Here is a 27416-nt window from a genome sequence, read left to right as displayed (position 1 = left end):
TGAAGCTTAACAAGCGTGGGAAGGGGCAATTGTTACGGCACACCGTATGTCTTCTTTAATTATACATGCGTGCATCCCCGTTTCCTGTTGCACTGTGAGCACCAATATGCCTAATAAGTTTACTGGCAGGCCTCCAGAGCTTTTTCGGAACCCGCCATGGTTGCTCAGTGGCTATGGTGTTGGGCTGCTGAGCATGGAGGTCGCGGGATCGAAACCCCGCCACTGCGGCCGCATTTCGATGGGGGCGAAATGCGAAAACATCCATGTACTTAGATTTAGATGCACGTTAAAGAACCCCAGGTGGTCGAAATTTTCGGAGTCCTCCAATACGGCGTGCCTCATAATCAGAAAGTGGTTTTGGCACGTAAAACCCCACATTTAAGATTAAGCTTTTTCAGATGTGCCTGTGGCGATTTGAGCCATTAAGGGCAGTTAGACATGCATTCATTTTTTCGGACTGTCGGTTTTTCGGACGTTTTCGAGGCCCTTAGGGAGTCCGAAGAAATCGGACGTTGACTGTACAACTGACCAAGAGGATGCTTCAAATGGTTGGTGCGGTGAACATGTAATAGAAAAAGACAAGAACAGAAAGGACCCATGCATTGAGGAATGAACGGGAGAGGAAGCATGCCACCGCTGCTTTGAAAAAGCTTGAACTCAGAAAACATAGTGTTGGCTGATGCTGAGGTGCAGGTGTCCCTCATCCTAACGAAACTAAACTTTAAAGCAGGGCAACCCACCACTGAGGTGTTGTGTGTGGGCTGAGAGTATGTCAGGACAGTTGAGGGTGACTTTCCAGCAGCTGAGAGAGAATCTTAGTTGTGGCAAAGTTCAGGCCTTATACCAATGAGGTTGCTATCAATTGATAGAAATAGCTCATATTCGAAAATATTTGCTTCTGCATGCATCTCCTTTTCATTGGTATTTGAAAATGTTCGACTCAATTTGGAATGGGTTTTGCCATTTTTTTTTCAAATATATTTTATTCATTGTGCATTTTACTAACACCTTGCTTCTGTCTTCTTTTTGAATAAAATAAACATTGTGTCTTACTATTCAAACTGGATTAGGTCATTTTTGTTTCAACATGCTTGCTAGAAAGTGACAGTATCAGGCATCATGGTGTCAGCCCATCTTGACATATAACAAGATTCTGCCTCATTCAGAAAATTCTGCAAAGGCACTCAGGGAAAACCTGGAAAACTTGGGGAATTTGGAAATGTCACCTTGGCAGACACCCTGATCAGTTCTTTTTCTCGGCAAGTGATGTTGAATACTAGCAAACAAGCAGTGACCAGCAAAGCAACTTCACATTTATTGTATGGTAGTCTGCTATCCCAACTTAATGTTGACAAGGAGCAAGAATAAGCTTCATAAAAATAAGCCGACGATAAAATTGTCCGAGATGAGCGGCATTCCTAGTCCAGGATGCAATGGGCCTAATCTTGTCGCCATTCAGTCGAGCAGTGGTAGGCCCATCTGAACGTCCACAAGACTTGAAAAATAACAGAGGACAGTACGCGAATGGTGTTCGCTGTACATTGATGGTCACTGTGAGTATTTCTTGTTCATTTTGCACCAGCACATTTAATTAGCTAACTTTATAACTTCTCTAACTGATGAGATGTCAACTAAAAAGTTCAGGAGGATGTTGAAAAATATCCGATAACAGCATTTAAAGCCACCTAGGATTTGTCCGGAACGTTTTTCTAGAGAAAAAGAAAACCCATAAAAAAAATGCTGTGCCTATCACAATGTTTCCGCATGCCATAGATTGCATCAAGCTCAACTCTAACATTGTCATATACGGGCACTGGGCACAAGAGGCCATGAATTGTTCTTTACGCGTCAAATGCTTTTGACACACATCTTCGGTCATTGCCAAATGCAAAGTAGCGCGGTGATCATGCAATGGTTCTGAAAGTGAGCCATTACAAGACCGCACTTCTTATTCACATGTGCTTAATATACACAATGTACAAGATGAAAAGTTTACATCTGATGCCGCTGATATCACTGGTGTGGTGACGTGTTGGACTATAGATATTTAAAAAATTTCGTGGGCTTTTTTCTTTTCACTTTTGCCAAAAAAAAGGACCGCACAAGACCTAGGTTGCTTTAAACGCTGTTATTGGTCATCTCTCAACTTCGTCCACAAACTTTGCATTGGCACCTTTTCCAATAAATAAGTTAACAAATATTAGCTATTTAAACTTAAATATTAGTTCCTTGTGCATAAAAAAAAACTATTGACTAGCATTAACAGACTCCTATCAACATAGAGTGGGTGCTGTTGATGTAAAGCCCTCCATTATCTTTTTCTTCGCCACATGTAGTTGGGGACTTGCAGTATGTAACTTCATTAATTGTGCTTTCGGAGAAACCCATATGGGGTTTCCTTTGTCAAGCGGGTGACAATTTTTCCCCCTCATGAACTTTCCTCCACCTTGTGGGCTTCCGCAGAACTGATTTGCTGCAACATGATAGTGTTCTGCAAAGTCAAATAAAGAGCACCTTTTCTTGATCTGCCTTTATTTCACTTATGTTGAGCTTTATCAAGCTGCTCCCACATGTGTATCTTCTGCTCCATTATGGACAATTCCTGCTCCAAACCTGTTATATAGTGCCAAATTTGCTGCTCCCAGAGCTGCTCCAAAACTCCCTTGGCTGCGTCCATCCCTGGAAGAGCATTTCTGCAGCTTTTAGAATGTAGTGGATGCAGTCTAGCAGTTACTAAAGAAAAACTACTTGGCGCTACCACAGCACAAGTCAGGCAATGATTTGAGAGCAAATACTGTATAAGTAGAAGCTCGTTCATACCAGGGGCAAAGCCAAGGGGGCGGGGGGCATATGGGGCTTCAGCCCCCTCCCCCCCCCTTCCCCTTGAGATTTTTTCGTGCTGTCCTGCACCACCGACCAAAAACAACCCCCTGCGCCGGAAATCATTCTGAATTTTGTTTAGAATGTCTTTTTCACACTCGAAAAGACTGACATTTCAGCGCAAACATTGCGAACTCGGGCTGGATTTCGTTGCAACACCCATGCACCTAGTGTCATATAACGCAAGGAGCCCCATCCAATCGCCAATTTTCAAGAGCGTTTTGATGGCGAGTGGGCTCGTCGGGGCATCTCATGGAGGCCGTGGAATCTATGGAGCGCGTGGATTCCAATTCCGAAACTTAATGGGTATAAAGTTCTCATAAACTTTTGATGTGAAAGGTGCATTGACATTTCCAAAGTCGTGCATTAGATTTTCAATTCCGGAACACTTCGGGTTTAGTGTTGTTATAAACATTTCACGCCAATAATGCGTTGACTTTTCTAAGGTCGTAGATCGAACCATACAACTAGACAAGCCAAATCAACACACTATCAGACAAGTTGAAGTATTGTGGTGGTTCACTAGTGCCATTGTGTCACAGAAAAGAATATCAACATTTTTCTTCACCTGCGCCAAAGCATCCATGTCAAGACAGTAAAGCCAGCAAAGGTATTATTATTATTATTATTATTATTTTGTAGTTTAACTTTTATTCGCGAGGACACATTGAGCCTCTTCAATTTTCTTGTTCTTGCTACCCGCGGGCTGCCAGAGCCAGCCAGAGCGCATGCGTTTTCCTTGTGTTGCCCCGACCACCGCGCGGCCACTTTGGTGCGCGTTCGCTTTTCTCTGGCTGGGTGGATTTTCGCATTGCAGAGTTTTAGACGCTTTCAGACTAGCAGACGAGAAAAAGAAACAATGATTGCTTGCCGCCGTCAATTGTGGATTCGACGGATTGCAACGCGCTCGCTTGAGTGCAACCTCTCCGGAAAGCCTTGTCTCGTCAGTGTAGGATACTGAGCAGTATGCGTATGGTTCTCTGCGGGCCAAGTGACTCATGTTTTCTTCGATATTCCTTCAGTAGCCACATTAGGCGCCCAAAATAGGCATTCGATTGTGGCCAACATGCTTTCCTTCAGGTTTTTTCATTTCGGTGCCCCCGCCTCACAAAAGAAAGAAAGACATTGTTGCGGCGCAGTGAATTGTCGCTTGGCGAAAGTTTCATTTTGTTAAGTCTTCTTTTGCGGAAAGTGATGGGCCGTGGGACGCTTCAGTTTCCGAATACTCTTATTAAATTATTGTAATAGCAATTATATGGACACTAAGGCGCATTCCTGCCATCGCCATCGCCCTCATGTTCCGTATGAAGCCCAGGGGCGATAACATCATTACCGCGCGGCGCATGCTGTATGTGCTAGTGAAAGCGTGGGGGGGGGGGTTGGCATGAGTGAGCCTACGATGGTGGCTTAGTTTTGTGTGCTCATGGCAGAAAAGTGTGGAGGATGCGTGCCGCCTACCGCCGCGTGTCATAATTCAGGGTGAGTAGAGGGAGGGGGGCGAGCCTTAGGATTATGTGATCTGTGATTGCACAACATGTTTATTTGCCTTGTTTGATGCAATATACACAGTGACTTTTTCTTAGATACTTAGATTTATTGGAGACTTATTGAATTTATTGGAGATTTATTGGAATGTATATTCAAATATCTTGTTGCGAGGTTTTATGTATACGTGCAGTAAACCTTGTTTGCAGTGAGACTTTTTTGCCCTTTATTCAGCTGTATCTTCACATTTGTATATTTCATTTATCTTCGCATTTCTAATGCACGAGGGTGAGTCAAATGAAAGTGAGCCAACCCCTCCTGTGCAATAATGGTTCGTCTCATTATCTGCAAGGCATGCACGTAGCACACAGGCATCTCTCATTTACAAAAGTGACTCACAAATGTGAAGATAAATGTTCTTTAATGCCATCATACACTGCGTTGAACATAGTTCTGTGACATAATGGATGCTCTGAAAGTTGAAGAGCATGGTGTTTCAAGGTTTTTGACAGCTGAAAGTATTTCCGAAAAAGAAATTAGTCACCGTATGGCTTTCGTGTACGTTGAACATTGTATTTCCTTGGCCACTGTGAAACATTGGAGCAAATGGTTCAAAGAAGGACATGAAAGTTTCAAATATGATCCCAGATCAGGCCAAAGCCACCGTGCAATCACCCCCAACACAATTGCAAAGGTTGGTGAACTGATTAGACAAGAACAGAGGATAAGCATCGATGAACTAGCAGAGTGTGCGGACATCAGGTACTGTTTGGTTCACACCATAATTCATGAACATCTCGGTTATTGGCTCTTGTGTGCACAGTGGATGCTCAAGATTTTGAACCACTGCCAGAAGCAGGAGAGGTTCGGTGCTGCCTTGGCTCATCTGATCTGGTATCACAATGAGGCTGACGGGCTGCTAAGCACGAGGTCGTGGGATCGAATCCCGGCCACGGCGGCAGCATTTCGATGGGGGCAAAATGCAAAAACACCCGTGTACTTAGATTTAGGTGCACGTTAAAGAACCCCTGGTGGTCCAAATTTCCAGAGTTCCCCACTACGGCGTGCCTGATAATCAGAAAGTGGTTTTGGCACGTAAAACCCCATAATTAAGGTAAAGGGTGACGACTTCTTGTCTGCAATTGTGTCGGGGGACGAAACATGGTGGCACTACTGCGAGCCTGAAACACGACGGCAAAGCTTACCGTGGAAACATTCCAATTCACCTCTCCAAAGAAAGCAAAGGCCGTCATTTCCACCAGAAAGGTGCTGTTGACTTTTTTTTTTTCGATCGTCAGGGGCCATTACTGATTGAATTTGCTAAACCTGGAGACACTATCAATCGTTTCCTATATTGTGAAACGCTGGACCGGCTGCGTGCCTCAATCAAAAACAAACGACGTGGAAATTTGATGAATGGGGTCATCTTGCTCCACGACAATGCTCGTCGCCGCATCGCTGATGTGGTTAACACAAAACTGGCAAAGTTCAAGTGAGAAACACTGCAACATCTGCCATACAGCCCAGACCTGTCGCCTTGTGACTTCCACAAAAACAGCTCAAGGGAACCAGATCCATGTTGGATGTTGACGTGAAAGAGTCGGTTAGAGGCTTTTTGAAGCAGCAACCCAAAGATTTCTATGAGACGGGAATCGTGCTACTCGTTGGTCAGTGGGACAAATGTCTAAATGGTCACGGAGACTATTTTAAGTAAAGTATGCCATTTGTCATATATTCGCATTGGCTCACTTTCATGTGACTCGCCCTCGCATATTTTTCAGAACTCCTGCTTTTTATATGTGCTCTGTGTTGCGACTAATTTCGGTGCAGTTACTCAATACACGATCGGTGACAGCTGCTCCTGCGCAATACATTCGAACAAAGACTGGCCTCATTGAGATTTTTCCTTGGCCGTTGCATTTCTACAAAAATGTAAACAAGTTTCTTGAATGACAAAGTTTCATTAAAATATTTGGCCTGAAATTGTTCATTTCATGGTCTTTAAGTTTTTCATATGAGCAGCATGCACTGCTTTCCTGTTTTCGAACTGATGTAGTTCTAAAGTTCGTGTGATATTTTCTTTACTTATTAGACAGACAAAAACATGGAAACATTGATATCAGTTATTTCAGGCACAATTTCTGGGACATACGAGTATATTCTTTCATTAAAAAAATACATATTTTCCTTGTCTTCACAGTGCGTAGCGTTCAAATTCGTTTGCAGCATATTTGCTGATGGCAATGCAGTTATGCAACATGAGCCCCCATTGAACGAACTTTCTGGCTACGCCACTGTTTCATACATCTTGGAAAAAACACGAGAAAAAAAAAACATACTATACTGAAATACGTATGATCCAAATTGACATAAAAATTTTTCATACTCAACTGCAGTTGACATCATCATCATCATCATCATCATCATCAGCCTGGTTACGCCCACTGCAGGGCAAAGGCCTCTCCCATACTTCTCCAACAACCCCGGTCATGTACTAGTTGTGGCCATGCCGTTCCTGCAAACTTCTTAATCTCATCCGCCCACCTAACTTTCTGCCGCCCCCTGCTACGCTTCCCTTCCCTTGGGATCCAGTCCGTAACCCTTAATGACCATTGGTTATCCTCCCTCCTCATTACATGTCCTGCCCATGCCCATTTCTTTTTCTTGATTTCAACTAAGATGTCATTAACTCGCATTTGTTCCCTCACCCAATCTGCTCTTTTTTTATCCCTTAACGTTACACCTATCATTCTTCTTTCCATAGCTCGTTGCGTCGTCCTCAATTTGAGTAGAACCCTTTTCGTAAGCCTCCAGGTTTCTGCCCCGTAGGTGAGTACTGGTAAGATGCAGCTATTCTAGACTTTCCTCTTGAGGGATAATGGCAACCTGCTGTTCATGATCTGAGAATGCCTGCCAAACGCACCCCAGCCCATTCTTATTCTTCTGATTATTTCTGTCTCATGATCCGGATCTGCCGTCACTACCTGCCCTAAGTAGATGTATTCCCTTACTACTTCCAGTGCCTCGCTGCCTATTGTAAATTGCTGTTCTCTTCCGAGACTGTTAAACATTACTTTAGTTTTCTGCAGATTAATTTTTAAACCCACTCTTCTGCTTTGCCTCTCCAGGTCAGTGAGCATGCATTGCAATTGGTCCCCTGAGTTACTAAGCAAGGCAATATCATCAGCGAATCGCAAGTTACTAAGGTATTCTCCATTAACTTTTATCCCCAATTCTTCCCAATCCAGGTCTCTGAATACCTCCTGTAAACACGCTGTGAATAGCATTGGAGAGATCGTATCTCCCTGTCTGACGCCTTTCTTTATTGGGATTTTGTTGCTTTCTTTATGGAGGACTACGGTGGCTGTGGAGCCGCTATAGATATCTTTCAGTATATTTACATATGGCTCGTCTACACCCTGATTCCGTAATGCCTCCATGACTGCTGAGGTTTCGACAGAATCAAACGCTTTCTCGTAATCAATGAAAGCTATATATAAGGGTTGGTTATATTCCGCACATTTCTCTATCACCTGATTGATAGTGCGAATATGATCCATTGTTGAGTAGCCTTTACGGAATCCTGCCTGGTCCTTTGCTTGACAGAAGTCTAAGGTGTTCCTGATTCTATTTGCGATTACCTTAGTGAATAGCTTGTAGGCAACGGACAGTAAGCTGATCGGTCTATAATTTTTCAAGTCTTTGGCGTCCCCTTTCTTATGGATTAGGATTATGTTAGCGTTCTTCCAAGATTCCGGTACGCTCGAGGTCATGAGGCATTGCGTATACAGGGTGGCCAGTTTCTCTAGAACAATCTGCCTACCATCCTTCAACAAATCTGCTGTTACCTAATCCTCCCCAGCTGCCTTCCCCTTTTCCATATCTCCTAAGGCTTTCTTTACTTCTTCCGGCGTTACTTTTGGGATTTCGAATTCCTCTAGACTACTTTTCCTTCCATTATTGTCGTGGGTGCCACTGGTACTATATAAATCTCTATAGAACTCCTCAGCCACTTGAACTATCTCATCCATATTAGTTGTGATATTGCCGGCTTTGTCTCTTAACGCATACATCTGATTCTTGCCAATTCCTAGTTTCTTCTTCGCTGTTTTTAGGCTTCCTCCGTTCCTGAGAGCATGTTCAATTCTGTCCATATTATACTTCCTGATGTCGGCTGTCTTACGCTTGTTGATTAACTTCGAAAGTTCTGCAAGTTCTATTCTAGCTGTAGGGTTAGACGCTTTCATACATTGGCATTTCTTGATCAGATCTTTCGTCTCCTGTGATAGTTTACTGGTATCCTGCCTAACGGAGTTGCCACCGACTTCCATTGCACACTCCTTAATGATGCCCACAAGATTGTCGTTCATTGCTTCAACACTAAGGTCCTCTTCCTGAGTTAAAGCTGAGTACCTGTTCTGTAGCTTGATCTGGAATTCCTCTATTTTCCCTCTTACCGCTAACTCATTGATCGGCTTCTTATGTACCAGTTTCTTCCGTTCCCTTCTCAGGTCTAGGCTAATTCGAGTTCTTACCATCCTGTGGTCACTGCAGCGCACCTTGCCGAGCACGTCCACATCTTGTATGATGCCAGGGTTAGCGCGGAGTATGAGGTCTATTTCATTTCTAGTCTCGCCGTTGGGGCTCCTCCACGTCCACTTTCGGCTATCCCGCTTGCAGAAGAAGGTATTCATTATCCTCATATTATTCTGTTTCGCAAACTCGACTAATAACTCTCCCCTGCTATTCCTAGTGCCTATGCCATATTCCCCCACTGCTTTGTCTCCAGCCTGCTTCTTGCCTACCTTGGCATTAAAGTCGCCCATTAGTATAGTGTATTTGGTTTTCACTCTGCCCATCGCCGATTCCACGTCTTCATAGAAGCTTTCGACTTCCTGGTCATCATGACTGGATGTAGGGGCGTAGACCTGTACAATCTTCATTTTGTACCTCTTATTAAGTTTCACAACAAGACCTGCCACCCTCTCGTTAATGCTATAGAATTCCTGTATGTTACCAGCTATATTCTTATTAATCAGGAATCCGACTCCTAGTTCTCTTCTCTCCGCTAAGCCCTGGTAGCACAGGACGTGCCCGCTTTTTAGCACTGTATATGCTTCTTTTGGCCTCCTAACTTCACTGAGCCCTATTATATCCCATTTACTGCCCTCTAATTCCTTCAATAGCACTGCTAGCAGTGCAGTTGACATCTTCATTGTGCAAATCGTTGCACACGAGGCGCACGTTGAGCTGGCGGAGCTTCAGTGGCACGAGACGTGTTTTGTTGTTTTGTTATTGTGTAGTGTTTTAAGACGGCGATGAGAAACCAAAACGAAATCAAGCTGATGGGTGACGCTGAGTGCCGCTGAAGCGAAACGTGCTGCTGAAGCGAAACGTGCCGCTCAAATAATGCCGCCTGTAGCAGGGAACAGCGGTGTGTTTGGATTATAGCGTACTAAAAACGTGCTGTACGCTACCTACGGCAGTATGCCCCACATGCTTTGAAACATAGGTGAAGGTGCTTATCGCGATAGGTTTGGTGGAGATAGCGGTAAATGGGGTGTGCAATGACACGGGAGGAGATTTGCTAGTACTGGAATAAGAAACTTGGTATGCGCTAGTGTTTTCCTGCGAGACGAGTGGGCGATTATTGCAGTGAAGCTGCTGTGGCGGGCGGCCATATGGTGGCTCCATGGTGCCGGTCTCGCACATTTTCTTGTTTACATGGAACCTAGTGGCCGGTAAATGGTATCATATGATCACAATTTGCCGATGTGTTGAACGTTGTTGCTGAAAAATCATGTTTCCCGGGAACATATGTACCAGTAAATTTAAGTGCAATGCTCTTGGGTAGTTTTTTGTGTTCTTGATAATAAATGTTTGCATTGTAAAATTGTTCGTAACAGGATCATATGAACGAGGTTCTGCTGTGCTTTTGTGCAAGTCAGCACTCACATGTCCTGCTGTGTATACATAATTTATCAATTGTCAAACTAAATTTACTTCTGATGGGCATATTTATGCATTCATCAATGAGATGGTTGTGATGGAAAGAACCAAGAAACATCCCACGGAGGTAAACTGTGCAAGGCAGACTAATGGCACAAGCCTCTGTAAAGGTGAAGTTAGTAGATACAATAATGTGGACCTGGTTAAGTGGTATTCACAATACTTTGAAATCTGACTATTTTCTCCTAGAAGCATGGATCACACGATGAAAACGTTACGTCATTGCGAGGCAATGGTGTGATGTAGACAATCAGAAGTTTGATGGTTTGCGTGACTACTACAAGCTATCCAAGCCAAGGCCATCTGATGGGACAGATTTTGTGTTAGTTCACTTAGGTGTCTGGAAACCTGGACAGTGATGGTGGCATTCTAATTTTTGTCAGCCCATCTTCACTATATCATGACGAGTCCAGAAGTTGTAGTCTAATGACCCAACAACAAGTCCAATGACAGTGTTACAATGAGCATTAACACAGCATGTGCAAAACCAATGTAGGAAGGATAAGAGTTTGCATTACTGAGACTTGCTGTATTCTGCTTTTTAGTCTTTGTTTGTACAACCGCTCCCTTGTGCACTCACATTTACTGTTTGGAGGAAGGCAGAAGTGTGCGAAAAATTCCACTTACCAGGAAAGTGATGAACACTCAGTTGGAGACCAGTATTTAAATTTGCAGCGCTCTGGATGCATGTTCTGCATGTTTGGGCAATTTTTTTTGTACAATGATAGATATGGTACAAAAGAACATTGTGTGGCACATTTGGAAGCTGTCACTATTCACCTCTGTCTTTGTCTGGCAGCTGTTTACTGAGTGACTTCTGTCACATCCATCCTTTGCAATACAGCTTTGTTGTACAAGAAAATTATTCTCTTTTCAAAGACCTATATCTACAGTGGTGTGGTGGTCCTGTGTGTAGGTGTGCAGGTGTCAGTGACAACATGTAGGCAAGTGTTGATGAGTATGCACATACCGTCAGCCATTGCATTGATAACATAATGGTGGCTTTGGGAGTGGGGTTTATTAGTGGTGTCACCCAGAAGATGGTCTCCCAGTGGTGTCACAGAAATGGGTGCTTGACTTGAGCTATAGTGTTTTCTTTCAGTGAGGCTCCCACATCATTACTTATGGCAGCATGCTACTTACAGGAGTAGACTTATCTTTTGCATGAAAGGCAGGAAAGAAACATCGAGTACATGATGCATTTATTCAGTGCATGGTGTCAGAAGAACATGCCTTAAGCAACCAAAGTCTCTATTTGGAAGGATGCAAGGGAAATTTAAATGAAACTGGGAGAAATCTGTACGATGGCAATTAAGGTACTGTGGCAAAGGTCAGTGCCATCTTTGCAGTATAATGGCTATTGCCCCTAATGTGAGACATGTCGCCCTCGCACCAACTCCTGCTTGCAGGTGTTGATGCACGCCACACATGTAGAAATTCCCTGGCTGTTGTATTATCGATTTTCAAGAGAGAGTATACTTACAGGAAAAGCAGAGAGGTCAGCCTGAGCTGTTGCACTCAAGCCTGCTACTCTGCACTTAGGAAAAAGGCAGGGGAGCATAAGTACTTCAGCAATATATGATGGTAAAGCGAAGGAGTGAATGTATGTATACATTACACAATGGACCTACTAAAGCTGCTCATCCAGTCATGCGCAATCGGGAACTTCATTAATAATGCTTTTGTTATCTACCTGGCAATTTTAGCATCAGGCCATGGGCTGAGTACAGTGCCCTTCGATAGTGGTTGCCTCCGGACACTGCCTAGGAAACCATCTAGTGTCTGTCACTCCTACACATATGTTGGGCAATCACATAGTGTTTCAGTGCTCCATGTATGTGATGTGTCTGGCAGTGTTCACACTCAGGGCTGTTCAGTTTGATAAGATAAGCTTAGCAGTGGGTGAAAGCAATGCCCGGACAAATCCTATGTAGCAAAGGTGTCTGGCTTCCCATAACCCTTGCAGGTAAGTGGAATTTCCCTTCAAGATCGAATACATGCAGGTGTCTGGGGATGTTGTCGGCATGAGCCCTGCACACCGTAAGGTTATGTATGAGCGATATGACCAGCGAGTTGGTGTCAAGTAATGTGTAGGCGATCCACATTATATAGGAGACATGGAAGGCCGATCTTACCTCACTGTCAGCGAGTTCCATGTCAATCATGCCACAGTGACTAAACACCCATTGAAATGTGATGTTGTGGCCACGTCACTGAGTACTTTTGTGCAATTCGCAAAGCACCAGGATGCAGATAGGGTCTTTTCTTCAAAAAGCATTCTGCTGCCTTCAGTGTTGACTTGGCATCATAGAACACTGCTAACCCTTTAACTGGCAGCTCAACAATATTGTTGACCTTACAAAAATAACTGCAAAAACTATACAAAACCAAATATTAATCTGTGTCTTTCAATTTACCTTAATTTACGTGCCTGCTCAACAGTGGTAATCACAAAAATGTCGATCATGAGCAGCAGCAGATATTTCGGTGTGCAAACTTGAAGACCTTGCCGGTATCGTCTTAGCAGACGTGGTGGTCATATTATCACTGATGCGACAATTTTTTCCTTTGTTTAAGAAAGCTATTATTTTTCTCTTTTGAGAAAGATCTCAAGTACACACATTTACTTTGTCAAAGTAAGTACCAAACACAAGTTTTGGACCATACATTGGTCTCTAATCAGCTGGTCAACAATATTTTCTACCTGCTGTATGTTGCTTAGTTTTCGGAGAAACCCTTTGAGGCTTCATTTGGTGCGCATTTGAACAATATCAAGAAGAAATAAAGCAATAAAAACATTCTAGGTCAGGCCTTTCTTATCTTGCCAGTTAAAGGGTTAATTTCTGAGTTGTGTGGGCTGTGGGTAAATTTCAACCTCCCATATAGCAGTCGTTTCTGTAGCGGTCGATGTCAATTTGTGGTCCACTAAAAACTTTCAGGTGATGCCAAGTTTCAGAATAACAAACGGAGCCGTTGTGGTGGATGATGTGACCATACCATATGTGTATACTGAAGAGTCCCGCTAACCAATGAATTGGGACAAGGAAAAAAAAAACAAAAAAAAACATGGAAATTATTCATATATCTCTGTATTTGAAGCCTCACTAATGATCTTGGTATTACGTAGAGAGGTGTTTCAGGGATGTTGGTGGCCTGGAAGCTTGTGGGTATAATGCTCACATGACTAGCAACTGCTTTTCAAAACTTGCAATTGTGATTGGTTTTTAGAAATAATGATAAAGGATTGCCTGAACGTCTGACCAGCAGGCAAAGATAGCTTCTACTTTTAAATTATGTCCTTTTCAGCTTGTTCTGCTTGCACTGAACTGTGGTTCATCATGGCAGTTCTCAGACACTGCCGCACCGATGCCCTCAAAATTTAGTCTGGTAACACTGATATTCCTTTGACTTCTGCACTGCTTGTGTGAACAAAGACACAGCGGTATCATTGTTTGTACCTGAAGTCACACATGGCTAAAAGGGATTTCTCGCTTGTGTGATTACTGTTGTAGATGTGATGCTCATGCCTGCAAGTATCCACGAGTTTTACAAAGGCAGAAAAGCTCATATAAAAATTTATTTATCTCATTGTAGGGCAGTTCTTTTAAAAGCTCATTAGCATCACACACTGTTGTTTACATGTGTTTCCTGATGGCAGCAAATTATTCTAGCCATATGTGCTAATATTAAGTTTTTGTTCGTGCAGGTGGGTGCATGCCTTGAGGAGATGGTCAAGGGCCTGGCTTCAGGCCCCTCAGACATTGAGGCTATGCGTGTCCTGCTGCTGCTGCCACAGTGCCACTTTTTCAGAAACCTTAATCACTACCTGGAGACTCTTGTGGGCAAATACTGTTTGTGTGTCTCCCGCCTTAGCACACGTGCTGCTGACGTCTTAAGTAAGAGCTATACCATCTGTGTTACCTTTTGTTCGTGGTTTCTCGCTTGCGTCATGTAAATTTTATGCACGGTTTCACTTTCAAGTGATTCTATTTGGAATCATTACTTTGCAAGGATGGTTTACAGTGCCATAAAAATTGTTTGGGGCCTAACTCCATAACAATTTATTTCATTTCTCATTCTTTTTTCCCTCTGTCATTGGCTTAAATGTTGCTGTACCACTAATGTCACCGGGATTGGCTACATTGTGCAAAATAAGTGGTTTGAAAAGAAAAATAGAAAATGAAATTGGTCATCACAAGATACGGCTCTTTGACCTCTTTTGTGTTAAATGTCATACTGAACCACTTGACTGCATATCCTAACACTTATGTAAGTGATGTGGAGGTAATGAGTCTACAAATAAGTTGTGAAATAAAACTGCATTCTGTAAAGTTCTTACAATTTTGAAAAATGTGTCGGTATTCTGATATATATCTGCCACCGTGGCACGCCAACACACATAATCCTGGGGAAAGAAAAAAAAAAACTAAAACAAGCAGAGGGCCATGAAGCCACCATCGCTGTCTCTACTTCAATTGCACACCGCAAAAAAGCTATGGGTCGCATGCACGCAAATTCGCACTGTTAATAAGTGATGGTTTTCCAACTCATCATTTGCGTTGGAATTTTCAGTGTCGAAGCAGCTTAAGCATCTTGAAAGTGGAATCTACAAATAAGTGGTGTTCTGGTGAGCGCAGGGGTACCTTATGCTTGGAAGTAAATGGAGTTCTCAATGAGTGTTAGCTGCTATCATCTGTTCATTATGTTGCACAGTAGTGTCTCTTCTTTCCTGACTTCTTTTTATGAGGCTGTGGTAGGAATGCCTTGCAGAGCTTGTGCAAATGTGTGTGTAGGACTGTGAGGGACTCTAGTGTCACACCTGCAGGTGTGCTACGTGAAGAGAATGGACACAGGACACCATATACAAATACACAATTAAAACTTACATTGGGAATCACTAATCAAATTACAGGCAAGAAACATTACAAAAGCAAGACGAACAGTTCACAGAAAAGTCAAATATATAATGTGACGCAACAGGAGATGGGGCATGAAGAAACAATATTTTAGCAGAGGGCTCACAGGTTACACGTCCATCATCCGACACGATGCGGTGGTGTCAGTTGATCAGTGGAGTTTGGCGCTGTGGCTCCGATGTAGGTAGACGGCTTGGTTGCTCCTAATTATCGGCGGCAGAGGCAGTGACAGGCAGAGTTGGCCATGACGGCGCCTGGCCTCGTGCAAAGCTGCGGGCCATCTTCGTTCCTGCAGCCCTCTTAGCGCCCGCCTGATCCGAAGTTGTTTGCGTCTCTCCTCAAACTGCCGTTCCCAGACCTGCAGTCATCCGACACCCGGCTGAGGTGCGGTGTTTCCCTCTTTCGCCTATTTCTCCTCCAGATGCCCTGTGCTGAAGAACTGTTTTAGTCTTATGTCTTGAAGTTTGGCTGTCTGGGGACTGTCTTCGAAATTCCGTCAGGTCATCCGGTGCAACTGTCTAGCTGCTGCTTTGCAGGCCAGTATTTGGTATCTTGCGAAGAAGTACACCAGTCACTGCAATCAACCCCCACTTAAGTTGTCCGGGGGCACAACCTTTTATTATTGCATTATCCCAGTCGCACATACGCTGACACAGACACAAACATGGGCACAGCTGTTCATTATTCGGTACACATGCATAACAACGGTGTGTCCAATATAAGTATAAAACAACATTAAATGTTTACATGAAAACGCATGCACTTACGGAACAAAATGTCTCGCTCACCAAAAAAAAGTGGCTATTTCATGTAATGAGACCCGCACCCCACCTGATACACTACGTCATATAAAAACACGGAAAGGATATCGTGATACAATGATTACACCCGGCTCGTAGTCAGCCCCTACATTTTGCTGCCCTTTATGTATTGCACAGTGAACTCATATTCTATGAGAGTCAAACTCCAGCGCAGAACATGACTGTTTACATGCCTTGTAGAGTTCATATAGGCAAGAGGCTCATGGTTGCATTGCAGAATGATTTGTCCAACAAGAATGCATGAAATTTTTTTAACTGCCCGCACAAGCACCAGTCCCTCTTGTTCAATCGCTGAGTAGTTTTCCTCACATGACAGCAGTTGGCGACTTGCGTATGTCACTGGATAGAGAACTCCGTCATGGCATTGCATGAGGATGGCCTCCACGCTTTGCGAACAAGCATCAGGGCACAGCACGAATGGCTTCGTGAATCCGGGGGGCCCTCAAGATCAGCTGGCTGGAAAGCATTCGCTCTAGTTGGTCGAATGCCTCTTGTTCTTTCTTGCCCCATATCACTTTCTGTGTTGCCATCTTTTGGTTCAACTTTGTCAAAGGGCAGGCCATCTCTGAGAACTTCGGAATGAAGTCTCTGTAATAGTCCATAAGGCCCAGAAATGACCGCACCGCTTTCTTCGTTTCAGGCAGCTTTGCAGCTTGAATCTTCTCCACTGTCTCAGCTTGCGGTTGTAGGAGACCCATGTCCAACAATGTGTCCAAGAAAATTGGTAGAAGTGAAGCCAACTTGGCTCTTTGTTGGGCGCACCACCAGGCCGGCTCATTCCATGCGCTCAAGGAAAGACTGAAGTATATTCACATGCTCCTTCCAAGTTTCAGTGGTGATGAGCACATCATCCAAATAGTGGTGGATGTTTGGAAGGCCTTCCACAAGCTTCCTCATTAGCCTTGTGAAGACAGCTGGTGCTGTCTTAATGCCGAAGGGCATAAAGTGAAATTGGTAAAGCCCGGAAGCACAAGCAAAAGCTGTCATTGGTTTTGACTCCTTGTCCATTGGCACCTACCAGTACCCCTGAGAGAAATCAGATTTTGAAAAATAGTGGCAGTTTCCTAATTTTGCGAGCATCATGTCCACCCTGGGGATTGGCTCATCATCGGAAACCAAGACTTGGTTCAATTGCCGGAAGTCAATACAACGGTGCATGGCCCCAACCTTTTTCTCTACAACTACCACAGGCGACTGGCACGAGGAATCCGAGTGTTCAATTATTCCCTGCCGGAGCATCTGCTGCACTTATTTTTGCGCAGTTTTGTGAACAGTAAATGGTATCGGTTATTGCTTGGACTGAATGGACGCCTCTGCCGTAACTTCGAGCTTGCACTGTACGAGGTTCGTCTTTCCAGGGACATCTGTCAGTACACTCTAGGAGGCTTCTAGAAGGGTCTGTGACTTGTGAATATTGTTTCTCAGTCATTTCCTCGGATAGTTGGACATCTCTAAACGTTTCTTGCTGTTGAAGCTGCAAGAAAGAGAGATCCTCTTCTTCGCAAGGTTTGCATTAGAGTGCCAATGGAGCCTGATTAGATTCGGTGTCTCTTGTTGACCTCTCTTCGTATTTCTTTAGCATATGATATGGTTCCAAGATCAATGATGTAATCCACCTCGTTACTTTTTCGAGAACCATGAATGGGCTCTTCCACGTCAATATCAGCTTATTAGCATCCTATGGCAGTAGGAGGAGACCATTTTGTGGACCTACTGTACCATTTTTGCCTTCTTGAGCTGTTCTTCAGCAGGTCGGCAGGTGTCCTCCAGGCGCTGGTGCAATTCCATCACGTATCCGTACGATGTCATTGCTTCGCTGTCCGTATGATCACCTGTCCACAGTTCTATTAAAAGGGCCATTGGTCCTCGGACATATCGGCCATAGAGCAAGTCAAATGGCGCAGACCCCAAGCTGCTCTGAGGTACCTCACGGTATGAAAACAGCAATGGGGCCAAATATCAGTCCAAAGTCTTTGGGCTCTCTTGGCACATTCGGCGGATCATCTGCTTGAGTGTCCCGTTCAACTGCTCCACAAGTCCATTAGCCATGGGGTGGTAAGGTGTAGTTGGGAGTTGCTTGAATGAGAGCAACCGGCTCAGTTCCTTCATAACCCTCAACATGAATGATGTTCCCTGGTCACTGAATATTTCTCGGGGAATCCCCACGTGAGAGAACATCTCCAAAAGGGCCTCGGCGACCTTCTCTGTCTCGATGCTTGGCAAGGCAATGGCATCGGGTAACGGGTCGCACAATCAACCATGGTAAGGACATATCGGTTTCCTTTTTCGGAAGTTGGTGACAACGGGCCGACAATGTCTATGACAACTCGTTGAAATGGAGTCTTGACTGTCGGCATGCTTCCGAGTAACACCCGACCAACCAAGTGTTTCGGGACAGTCCTCTGGCAGGTGTCACAGGATCTTACAAAACAAGTGATCTTGGATTGCACACCCAGCCAATAGTTCCTCGAGCACTTGATCTGTTATCCTCCTGGTTCCCCGATGACTCGCCAGAACTCCCTCATGAGCCATCTTCAAAACAAAGTCGCGAAGTTCGGCTGGCACAACAAGCTGTTCCATTTCTTTCTTTGATGGCAGCTTATATTTCCTGAAGAGAATACCCTTCATCAGAATGCTCGACCGATCTGATGGTAGCCTTGTTACTGACTGCTTCAAAGCAGCACTGTAGTGTGGGATCATCTCTCTGCTTCACTATCAGATCGGACGGATTTAGTTGCAAGTGATTGCTTGGTGCCACGGGTAACGGATTCGATGTGTGAGAAGCCGTTCTTGTGATGATGGCAACCGTTGCGTCATTGCTGGTTTGCTTGGCAGCAGCATTGAGGATAGCGTCCGATGTCAAGTTCGGCTGACTGTACGGCCCAGCCACCTCGTTCCGCTGGAGACTGCTCTTTATCCCCAAACAATCATATGGCCTCTTCCAGCAAGGGTCAGGAGCAGAAGCGTCTCGCACACCCTTGACATTCCCCATGACCGCATCATAAAGTGGGTTCTCCATGCGTGTCACCGTCACTCCGCCGGTGAGAAATGGAGAGCTGATGTTAACTTCAGCCTCAGGCAGGTGCATGACTGACCGGTCTAGCAAGGTAATGACATGACTCTTTCCAGTCAGTTTCTCGTCAGGCACTAGTGAGTGCTTCACTATCACTGAATTGCATCCATTCTCCCGTAATACTATTATGACAGATCCCTCCAGCACGCCATTGGCTGTTGGCATTCTGTTCACTTGTGATTTTATTTTATTTGCATCTTGCATCTCAATTGGGGTTCCACTAGTAAAGGTGCCTTTTGTCTCAAAAGCCCTTACGCCGCTGTCAGCGGCCATAGTGCACGGCGCTTGGCCATCTGTGCCCAAATCATACGGACAGGCTTCCTCTTTGTGGCCACCCTTGCGATATTTCGGGCAGGGAGCCCCCTTTGGATTGGACGGTCTTGTTTTTGATGGAACAGTCTGCCTTCCTATGCCCTAACTTGTTGCAAAGGAAACAGTAAACTTTTTCCTTAACATTTTGCCCATCTGGGACCCTAGCTTGCGCTGCAAACCTTCCTGAAGAGAAGCTCTCATCAGCAAGTACGTCGAGCAGCCATGGCCAGTGGAGTCCTGGAATGAGGACACCACCCACTTGACCTCAAGAGCAACCACCTCGATAGTCCAAATAAATGTTTTCTCTCTCTCTCTCTCTTTTGCTCTTTCTCTTTTCCAAGGTTGATCAGGCCCTGTGCCTTCGAGGTAATGGTCCGCAGTCTCAGTGAGCTTGTCCAGGCCTCTGCAGCCCCTTTCTTTCAAAAAGACAGCCAGCTTCTCATGACATAGCCGAAGAAACTTTTCAGAAATGGTTGTCTCAGAGGTCCTTGTAGGTATGCTCCGTCTTAGCCATTTGCTGTCATTGGTCGAAATAGCTGGCGAGACGACCAGCAAACTGTCTCCCTGTTCGGAATTTTCAGCTCTGGCATTTCTGAACTTCGCCCTGTACACTTCCTCAGTGTATTGGAAACGTTCTAGAAGGGTTTGCTTCAGCTTGGCATAGTCCACTATGTCATCAGCCGCCATACGACCCACAGTACTCAGTGCTTCACCGGTTAAGCACGAACGGAGAGACAATGCCCATCTATCAGTTGGCCACCCTTGACTATTGGCCACTCTTTCAAACCATTGGATATACGCATACAACTTATTGAATGAGGGAATGAGCTTGTGCCGGCTTTGGTAACCCTGTGCCGAACTAGAACTTGAAACAGTGGTAGCTGACGGATCGCTGCCAGCCACGGTAGCTAACCTTGCGTGCTGTTGTAACTTCCGCTTAAGTTCAAGAATTGATTTTTCTTCTTGTAAGCGAGCTCTTGCTATCTCTTCTGCCTCCTTAGCTGCTGCTTGATTAGTGTGCAGGCTGGTCTCTTTCTCTCACACGCTCATCTATCCAGCTCCTTAATGAGGCCTTATAGAGCATCACCGTGGTGGTGTGTGGGGGCTGAGAATGGATCTCGAGAAATTATTGCAACTTGGCAAGGAATTGGGCATAACAGGCCCAGACTTAATGAGGGGGGATGCGGCTTTCGCATCGTGAAAAATGGCCAAAAAAAAATCGGTTTTTCGAAAATCACCTTTTCAGTTTCTATAACTCTTTTTCTATCTGATTCTGGAATATCATCACTATAAACCATGTAGAAGTGCTCTAAAAAATGTTTTATCAGCCAAGGTGGTGAAAAATTTCGTGGAAATCAAGAAAGAACAGCGTTTTTCAAGCCACAATATCTCGGAAATGGCACAACCGTGCACTGCCATCTTGGTCTCGTGGGAAAGCGCATTTCTCCGCCTTCAAATTTGCTGCTTCAGCTATCCCCTCCATACAGAAACAAGCACACAAAAAGCAAATGATTGAAGGTCGTGCCGGAGTCTGCGATTGGCCGTGCCCGCCATGGGACTCCAGCGCGGTTCGCCATTGGTCCAGAGCTTGCGTCGTCTGCTTGGCTCTTTGCACCTGGCGAGCCTGAAGTCTCCACTCACCGTAATCTTGACGTGTCATTATGGGTGCTATGCGGACATCGCAGTAGCACCGCCGATCCCTACGTTTGTGGACGTCTCAGACCTGCAGCTAAGCATTCCGAGCATCGGCGACACGGACGTCACGACCAAGATTCGCGACCGACATTCGCGCGCGGAATCCTTGGACATGCAGCTAGGCCTTTCAGCGCTCTGTGTTTCGGAATTCGTGACCAAGCACATTGCGCACACAATCTTCGTACTGTGGCTAAGCATTTCGCGCACAGGAGTCTCCGACTCGGCGATTAAGCACATCGCGCGCAAACATCTCGGACCCTCGCCTAAGCATTTTGTGCACCTGACTGCACGACTGACTGCACCTGGTGCCTCTGACTGCATGACTAAGTACATCGAGCGTTGACTCCTCGAGCCCGTGTCTAGGCATTTCGTGCACTGGCACCTTGGACTGCGCGAATAAGCACATCAAGTGTCGACTCCTCGAGCCCAAGACGGCATTTCACGCGTCAGCACCTCGGACTGCGCGGCTAGGTATTTTGCACGTCGGCACCTCGAACTGCGTGACTAAGCACATCGAGTGCCGACTCCTTGTATCTGCAGCTAGGCATTTCATGCGTTGGCACCTCAGACCTGCAACCCAGCATATCGCGCGTTCACTCTATTATCATATTGTTACGATAGCTCGTAACAATATCTATCATACCACCCCTTCATAAAGAGAACCTCATCATGAGCTCTGTTCACTAGGCCCCTTGGGCTGGCACAGACACCTGGCTGCAGAAGTGATCGAGGCATCATACAGAAGTACAATTCTGGAAAGCACCTAGCAGCTGCTTATCTATCACTGGCTCTTCAATCCTAAGTTCCACAGCCATTGTCAGATGAAGATAACTAGGAAGGCTGCTGGCACTGAGAGCCTTCATTCAGTAACATGGTCAATTCTACCAAAAGAAAAAAAAATATAATGCCTCACTGATTGTACTGTTGACTGCTATCAATCAGGCAGCCTGCAGGTACAGCACTGGAACTGTATTCATGCCCACACAGAGTTCTGCACCTCGCTTGGTTTGAAACCCAGGCACAGGCCCTTGTGTCGCAAGGGCTCTAACGAGGCCATGGTGCTCTAGTTAATTTTAGAAACTCATGCAATTTTTAATATTGTATCATTATTTTGAAATGCACCTCAATGCTCATAGTATGTGTCATTTGTCATCGCCATAATTTTATTACACATACATTTTACGCACTTTACAGCAACTATATTTTAGGCCCCTTTACAGCTACGTCATATCAACTCCATAGAACCCATCACTCCACTGCGAAATCATTAACACTTGCATGGCGCTCTTTGGCCATACCTGGCCCTTGCGCCAAGAAAAACCACACATTCATTCATTCAAACCCAGGCACCGTGCTCTTTATAGAGCAGCAAAGAATGCCATAAAAAAAAAAGGAGAGGGATGGATGAAGGCATACCAGACCAGAGGCCACATGTACCAGAAGCCCCACATCACAAAACACCCCAAAGACCACAAATTTGGTGCCTTTTAGAGAACTGAAAAGAAGGTGAAACTTTGAGGGTCGTTTTCTCAAAACAGATTTTTTTTTTTTGCCTTTCTGCTCAGTTTCTGGAGCTGATTTCTTTGTTACTGTTTAACATATATTGATTCTGTTTTCTTTTTTTTGTCACGTTCCTTGCACTAAAGTGCAGTTCGTGACATTCTTGCTTTCTTATCTTGACCCTTTCTAAGTTTACGATATGGCTATTCTACTCCGAAAGTGTGTTTGGCGCGAAGGTGACATAAAAATGGCACTCCAAAAATTTGTGTTGCAAAAGTAATAAAACAAGAATGTCATGACCTTCAGCATGCATTTAGATATGCAGTCAATACTTAACAAGCCTTCTATCATGTTTGTTAAGTTCCCCAGGCTCCCCAGAAAGTTCGAGAGGGAAAAGGTCTGCTCAATAAAATTCAATAAAGTGTTCTCAAGATATCGCTATGAAACTTTTATGGAAGCATCAGGGAGACATTCTAAATGTTTGTGCCAATTTTCATCAAATCCATGAAGAAATAAGGAAATTGATTTTCAGAGCCACATCCCCCCCCCCCTGTTAGGTCTTAAGAAAAGCAAGTCCTGTCACAGACAGCAGTTTTTGTGAGGGACTTTAGTGTCATTGCAGGTGTGCTACACGAAGAGAATGGACACGAGACGCCGTATGCAAATACACAATCAAAACTTTTATTAAACCCACTCGATCTGAAGTTGAATGTGTCTCTCCTCCAACTACCGTTCCCAGACCCATGGTCATCCGACACCTGGCCTGGATGCGATGACTCCATCTTTCGCCTATTTTTCCTCCAGATGCCCTGTGCCAAAGCTCCTTTCTTTTAGTCTGTGTTTTGAAGTTTGGCTGTTAGGGGACGGTCTTTGAAACTACGTCGGGTTGTCGGATGCGACTGTCTGGCTGCTGCTTTGCGGGCCAATATTCGGTGTCTTGTGGAGAAGTATACCAGTCACTACAACCACCATGTATAGGCTGCAGTTCTGTTGCTTGTGCTACATTTGGCAGGAATTGAGGTTATGCTTAGCTTCTGGTGTAAAATGCCAGAATTAGCAGGCTGGTAGCATTGAGTGTCACTACAGTGATTCATGTAGTGTTCTTTACATAATTTCTTCCTTTTTGTCTTACATATTGCTCTCTGTGGATGCACTAAAGAATGCCTTGTTTGTTGTATTGATGTTTGGTATTGCCATTTAATTTGGAGAGCTTTGTGCCTTGAATTCTCCAGTTTTTATAGCACTTGGTAGCATGAAAAACTATGAGGACAATGTAATGTTAACTAAAAGAAGTTTGACTGAGTTTAAGTGTCAAGGTTGCACTTAAAACTTGGCTTATACATGTTTTTTCTTCAGGTAAATGGTGGTCCCTTTTGACTGAAGCTCAGTTTGAAGACCTCCTGACGGTAAGGATCAATTTTACTTTCAACCTTACAATAAAACAGCATGGATGCTACCTGCTCTTTACCATCGGCGCCAACTGCGGTTGACCCACAGTGCCAACGTTGGCTACGCCAGGAGCAGTGATTGAGTCACATGACATGCCTTTCTTTGTCTGTCACACAGATTTGCCTAATGATAACTTACATGCCGTAAAGTTGGAATAGCCCTTCTGTATTTTGTAGGAAAACTGGAAAGCAAAACTTCCTATGCAATAAAAGATTGCTGTAAAGCACAGTGCCACTATTCAACTGAAAACCTCATTGGTATTCAGTATAACATAATGTCACTACTTCAATAGCTTCCAATGGAAAAACACACTTGATTCTATTCAGCAGACTTTCTATTGATAAAAATATATTTTCCAGTCCTTCATATACTAGAACTCAGCTGTAATCAGTGCTGGCATGCTAATTTGGAGTTCCCTATAATAAGAGCAGATTGTTCTATATATCTTGATAATCATACTGTAACTATGTTACTGATAGCTTGCTACATTTTTGTTATGCAATGCTGGGAGACTCTCGAGCATGTGCAGCACAATATTTTCTTGCCAAAAATTTGTAACCTATAAATTTTCGAAAAAATTTTCCGATATTCGAAATTCAATTTCATATTCTGCTTTTCCTTTCCTGATTTTTGATTTTGATTTTTCTTTTCCTGATAATTTGAAAAATACTATTCAGTACTTGCACCCTTCTACTTGTTATGCTTGTTATTTTTTTTCTTGTGAGTGCTTGGTTCAAATGTATGGCATTTTAACTTACTGTGCCCATTTTGTTACTTTTCTTCTTTCCTTTGTTTTTGTTGTGGAATCTCACCAAGATATTCTTGGGGCCTTGCATCACTTTTTGAAAAAATGCAAATGCTTAAACGGCCAGGATGTTTTATTTCTTTTTTTTTCTCTTAAAATAATGTGTTCTATTGGTGTCAGATGAAATGTGAACAGCGAAGTGCATGGTCGAAGCATAACTGAAGGTATATTATGCGTTGTCCAGTCATCACTATTGACAGGCGCGCACGTCTGGTTCGACCACACTGCATGATGACACTCCCCCTATACTGCAATATTTTAATTTCTGTTCTGGTTCTCTTCTATTTCAAAGCATGAAAGAAAAATCAAAGAAAACGGATCTTAATATATCGCTGTAGAACGAGCATCCTTGACGCCTACTGGCTAACTGTGTGAGCAAAGCTATCTCTAATGATGACTGTTAGACAGTGCAAACTGTACTATGCACACCGCTGTTCGCTTTTCATTTGATGTTGATAGCGCATCTGTTTTGACTGCATTGAGGAGCTTTGCCCCAGGGCAGAGCTGCAGGCCGCTCCCATGTGGGGACTGGTAGGCCGAGCCTAACTGCCGCATCGATGGCTCTCTGGACAGCCCAAGTGTGCCGTGAAAGTTCTGAGCTCTGGATGGCAGAGCTCTATTCTTTCGTGATGTGATTGGGTCCCTGTAACGAGGGGCATTGCCAGAGCATATGTTCGAGATTGCTAATAGCCCCACAGTCGAGGCAAGTAGACCTAAAAGCCTCTGGAGTGATCATATGGAAAAGGGCCAGGTTGGGATAGGACCTAGTCTGCACGCGTAAAGTGGATGCCAGAGGCTTTGGAATGAGGCTTTGGAATGAGGATGACCGAGGCCATTTTCCAAGACTCCAGAGCAACCCCTTGTTACCATATTCCATTGATCTCCTCTGTCAATCATTCTATGGAGCCGTCGTCCAGGTTTCTGAGGGTCCAGTTGGGGATGCCATCAGGACCAGGGGCCGACCTGCCATTTAGATTCTGGAGGGCTTCCCTTACTTCGCATCAATTGAAGGGGTTATCTAGCTTGGGCCAAGATGAGCCTTTGTAGGGCAGATAGTCTTTGCCACTCGAGTTGCCCAATGTCAGATACTTGCGAGCGAGTCTTTCGAGTACGGTCTTTACTGTCTGTGATTGTGATGCCTCGTGTAGAACCTTCGCTATCACTTGTCTTTGGTTTGACTTGGTATTGCCATCATTGAGCAGATGCTAGAGTAGGTTCTATTTAGCTCCAACTCTCATCTGGCCATCTACGGAATCGCAGACCTCATCCCACTGTTGTCTGCTCAGGGTTTGGCAGGGATCTATAGTTTTGTTGAGCTCCGCGATCTTTTTTCGGAGCATTCAGTTGAGTTTCTGCCCTTTCCATATTCTATGTTCAGGTTTGCTGAAGGAGGACTCGAGTGAAACCATGTTGGTTGCAACTCTACAGAGCATGTCATAGCATTTTTTGCATTTTGTTCAGTTGCATAATTAGTCAAGATTATATTATGTCCCGTATTAAAGTTAAAGAAAAACATCCAGGGAGGAAGTTTTTGAGTATTCCTGGACACATTACGTTCAGAAGTGTTTAGCTTTCTGTCTAATCTACAAGAATTTTTTCCGCATCATAAAGAAAGCTTGTAAAGTATGAAAAAAAAAACCATGTGACGGTGCATTTATGCACCAGGATAGCAGTGCTCTCAAATGTACCGTGCATGAACAAGAGAAACAGACGAATTTACTTACAAAACAGCAGATGGCTCAGCCTAAGCTTTAGCTTGCTCTGGCCTGCTACGCTGCACACACATGTATAAATAGTGTTTTAAACCCACTGTGCTGTGCAGATGAAAAAGTGAAAGGGCAATAATGCAGGCATTAGCTTTGAAATTCATGGCAATGGTTTGCCTCAATGTCACTGCCAAGAGCAACAGACGCAGCTGTTTCTGATAGCAATACACAGAATAAAGAACCTGGAATAATCGCTTCCTTGTCACTCCCTAGGCGACAGTGCACTAGCTTGCGATAGCTGCTCATTCATGCATGGCATGACTGAGAGCACTGTGGTGATGCAAGCAGGCACTGCAGTTGCATGGCTCCCATTATTTTTTCGCAAACTTTCTTCGGGATTGGACAAAATGATTGCTTATTGTAATTTTACTTTAGAAAAGCGGCTGAGAGTGTTCTAGTCGCATACACATATTGATAGCGCTTCAAAATGCACAAGTTTGATGTGGCTACTATCCGTCAGTCAAGCTGATGTACGACAGAGCCGTTTACACCAAGTAGCACGGCCAGACTGGAGCATATAAGTGCAAGCGTTAAGCCTTGTTGTGCACAAAGCAAATGCTGCTCATACGCACTGCAGTTGTATGTAGCTGCGGTCTGCTACATAGCGTAGATACTGTGGCCGCGGGGTGCCGTGATGCATCCACCAATTGAGCACAGTGTAGCTCGCTGAGGACAACCACATTTGACGCGTTGTAAATGCCAAAA

General features: G+C 44.4%; 1 protein-coding gene across 6 annotated transcripts in view; it reads left to right on the top strand.

Moving 5' to 3' along the window:
- Herc4 (HECT and RLD domain containing E3 ubiquitin ligase 4) overlaps nt 1–27416 on the top strand; it is a 283320-nt gene that overhangs the window by 115849 nt on the left and 140055 nt on the right. For all 6 annotated transcript variants that reach the window (XM_065439437.1, XM_065439436.1, XM_065439434.1 and 3 more), the window contains 2 exons: nt 14081–14270; nt 24048–24097. In XM_065439437.1, the coding sequence (XP_065295509.1) occupies nt 14081–14270; nt 24048–24097 (240 nt within the window). The remainder of the gene's footprint in view (nt 1–14080; nt 14271–24047; nt 24098–27416) is intronic.

The sequence above is a fragment of the Dermacentor albipictus genome, chromosome 1 (assembly GCF_038994185.2).
Source record: "Dermacentor albipictus isolate Rhodes 1998 colony chromosome 1, USDA_Dalb.pri_finalv2, whole genome shotgun sequence".
Taxonomy (NCBI): domain Eukaryota; kingdom Metazoa; phylum Arthropoda; class Arachnida; order Ixodida; family Ixodidae; genus Dermacentor; species Dermacentor albipictus.
Note: the sequence above shows the minus strand (reverse complement) of the source record. Positions and strands in the feature narration are given on the sequence as shown.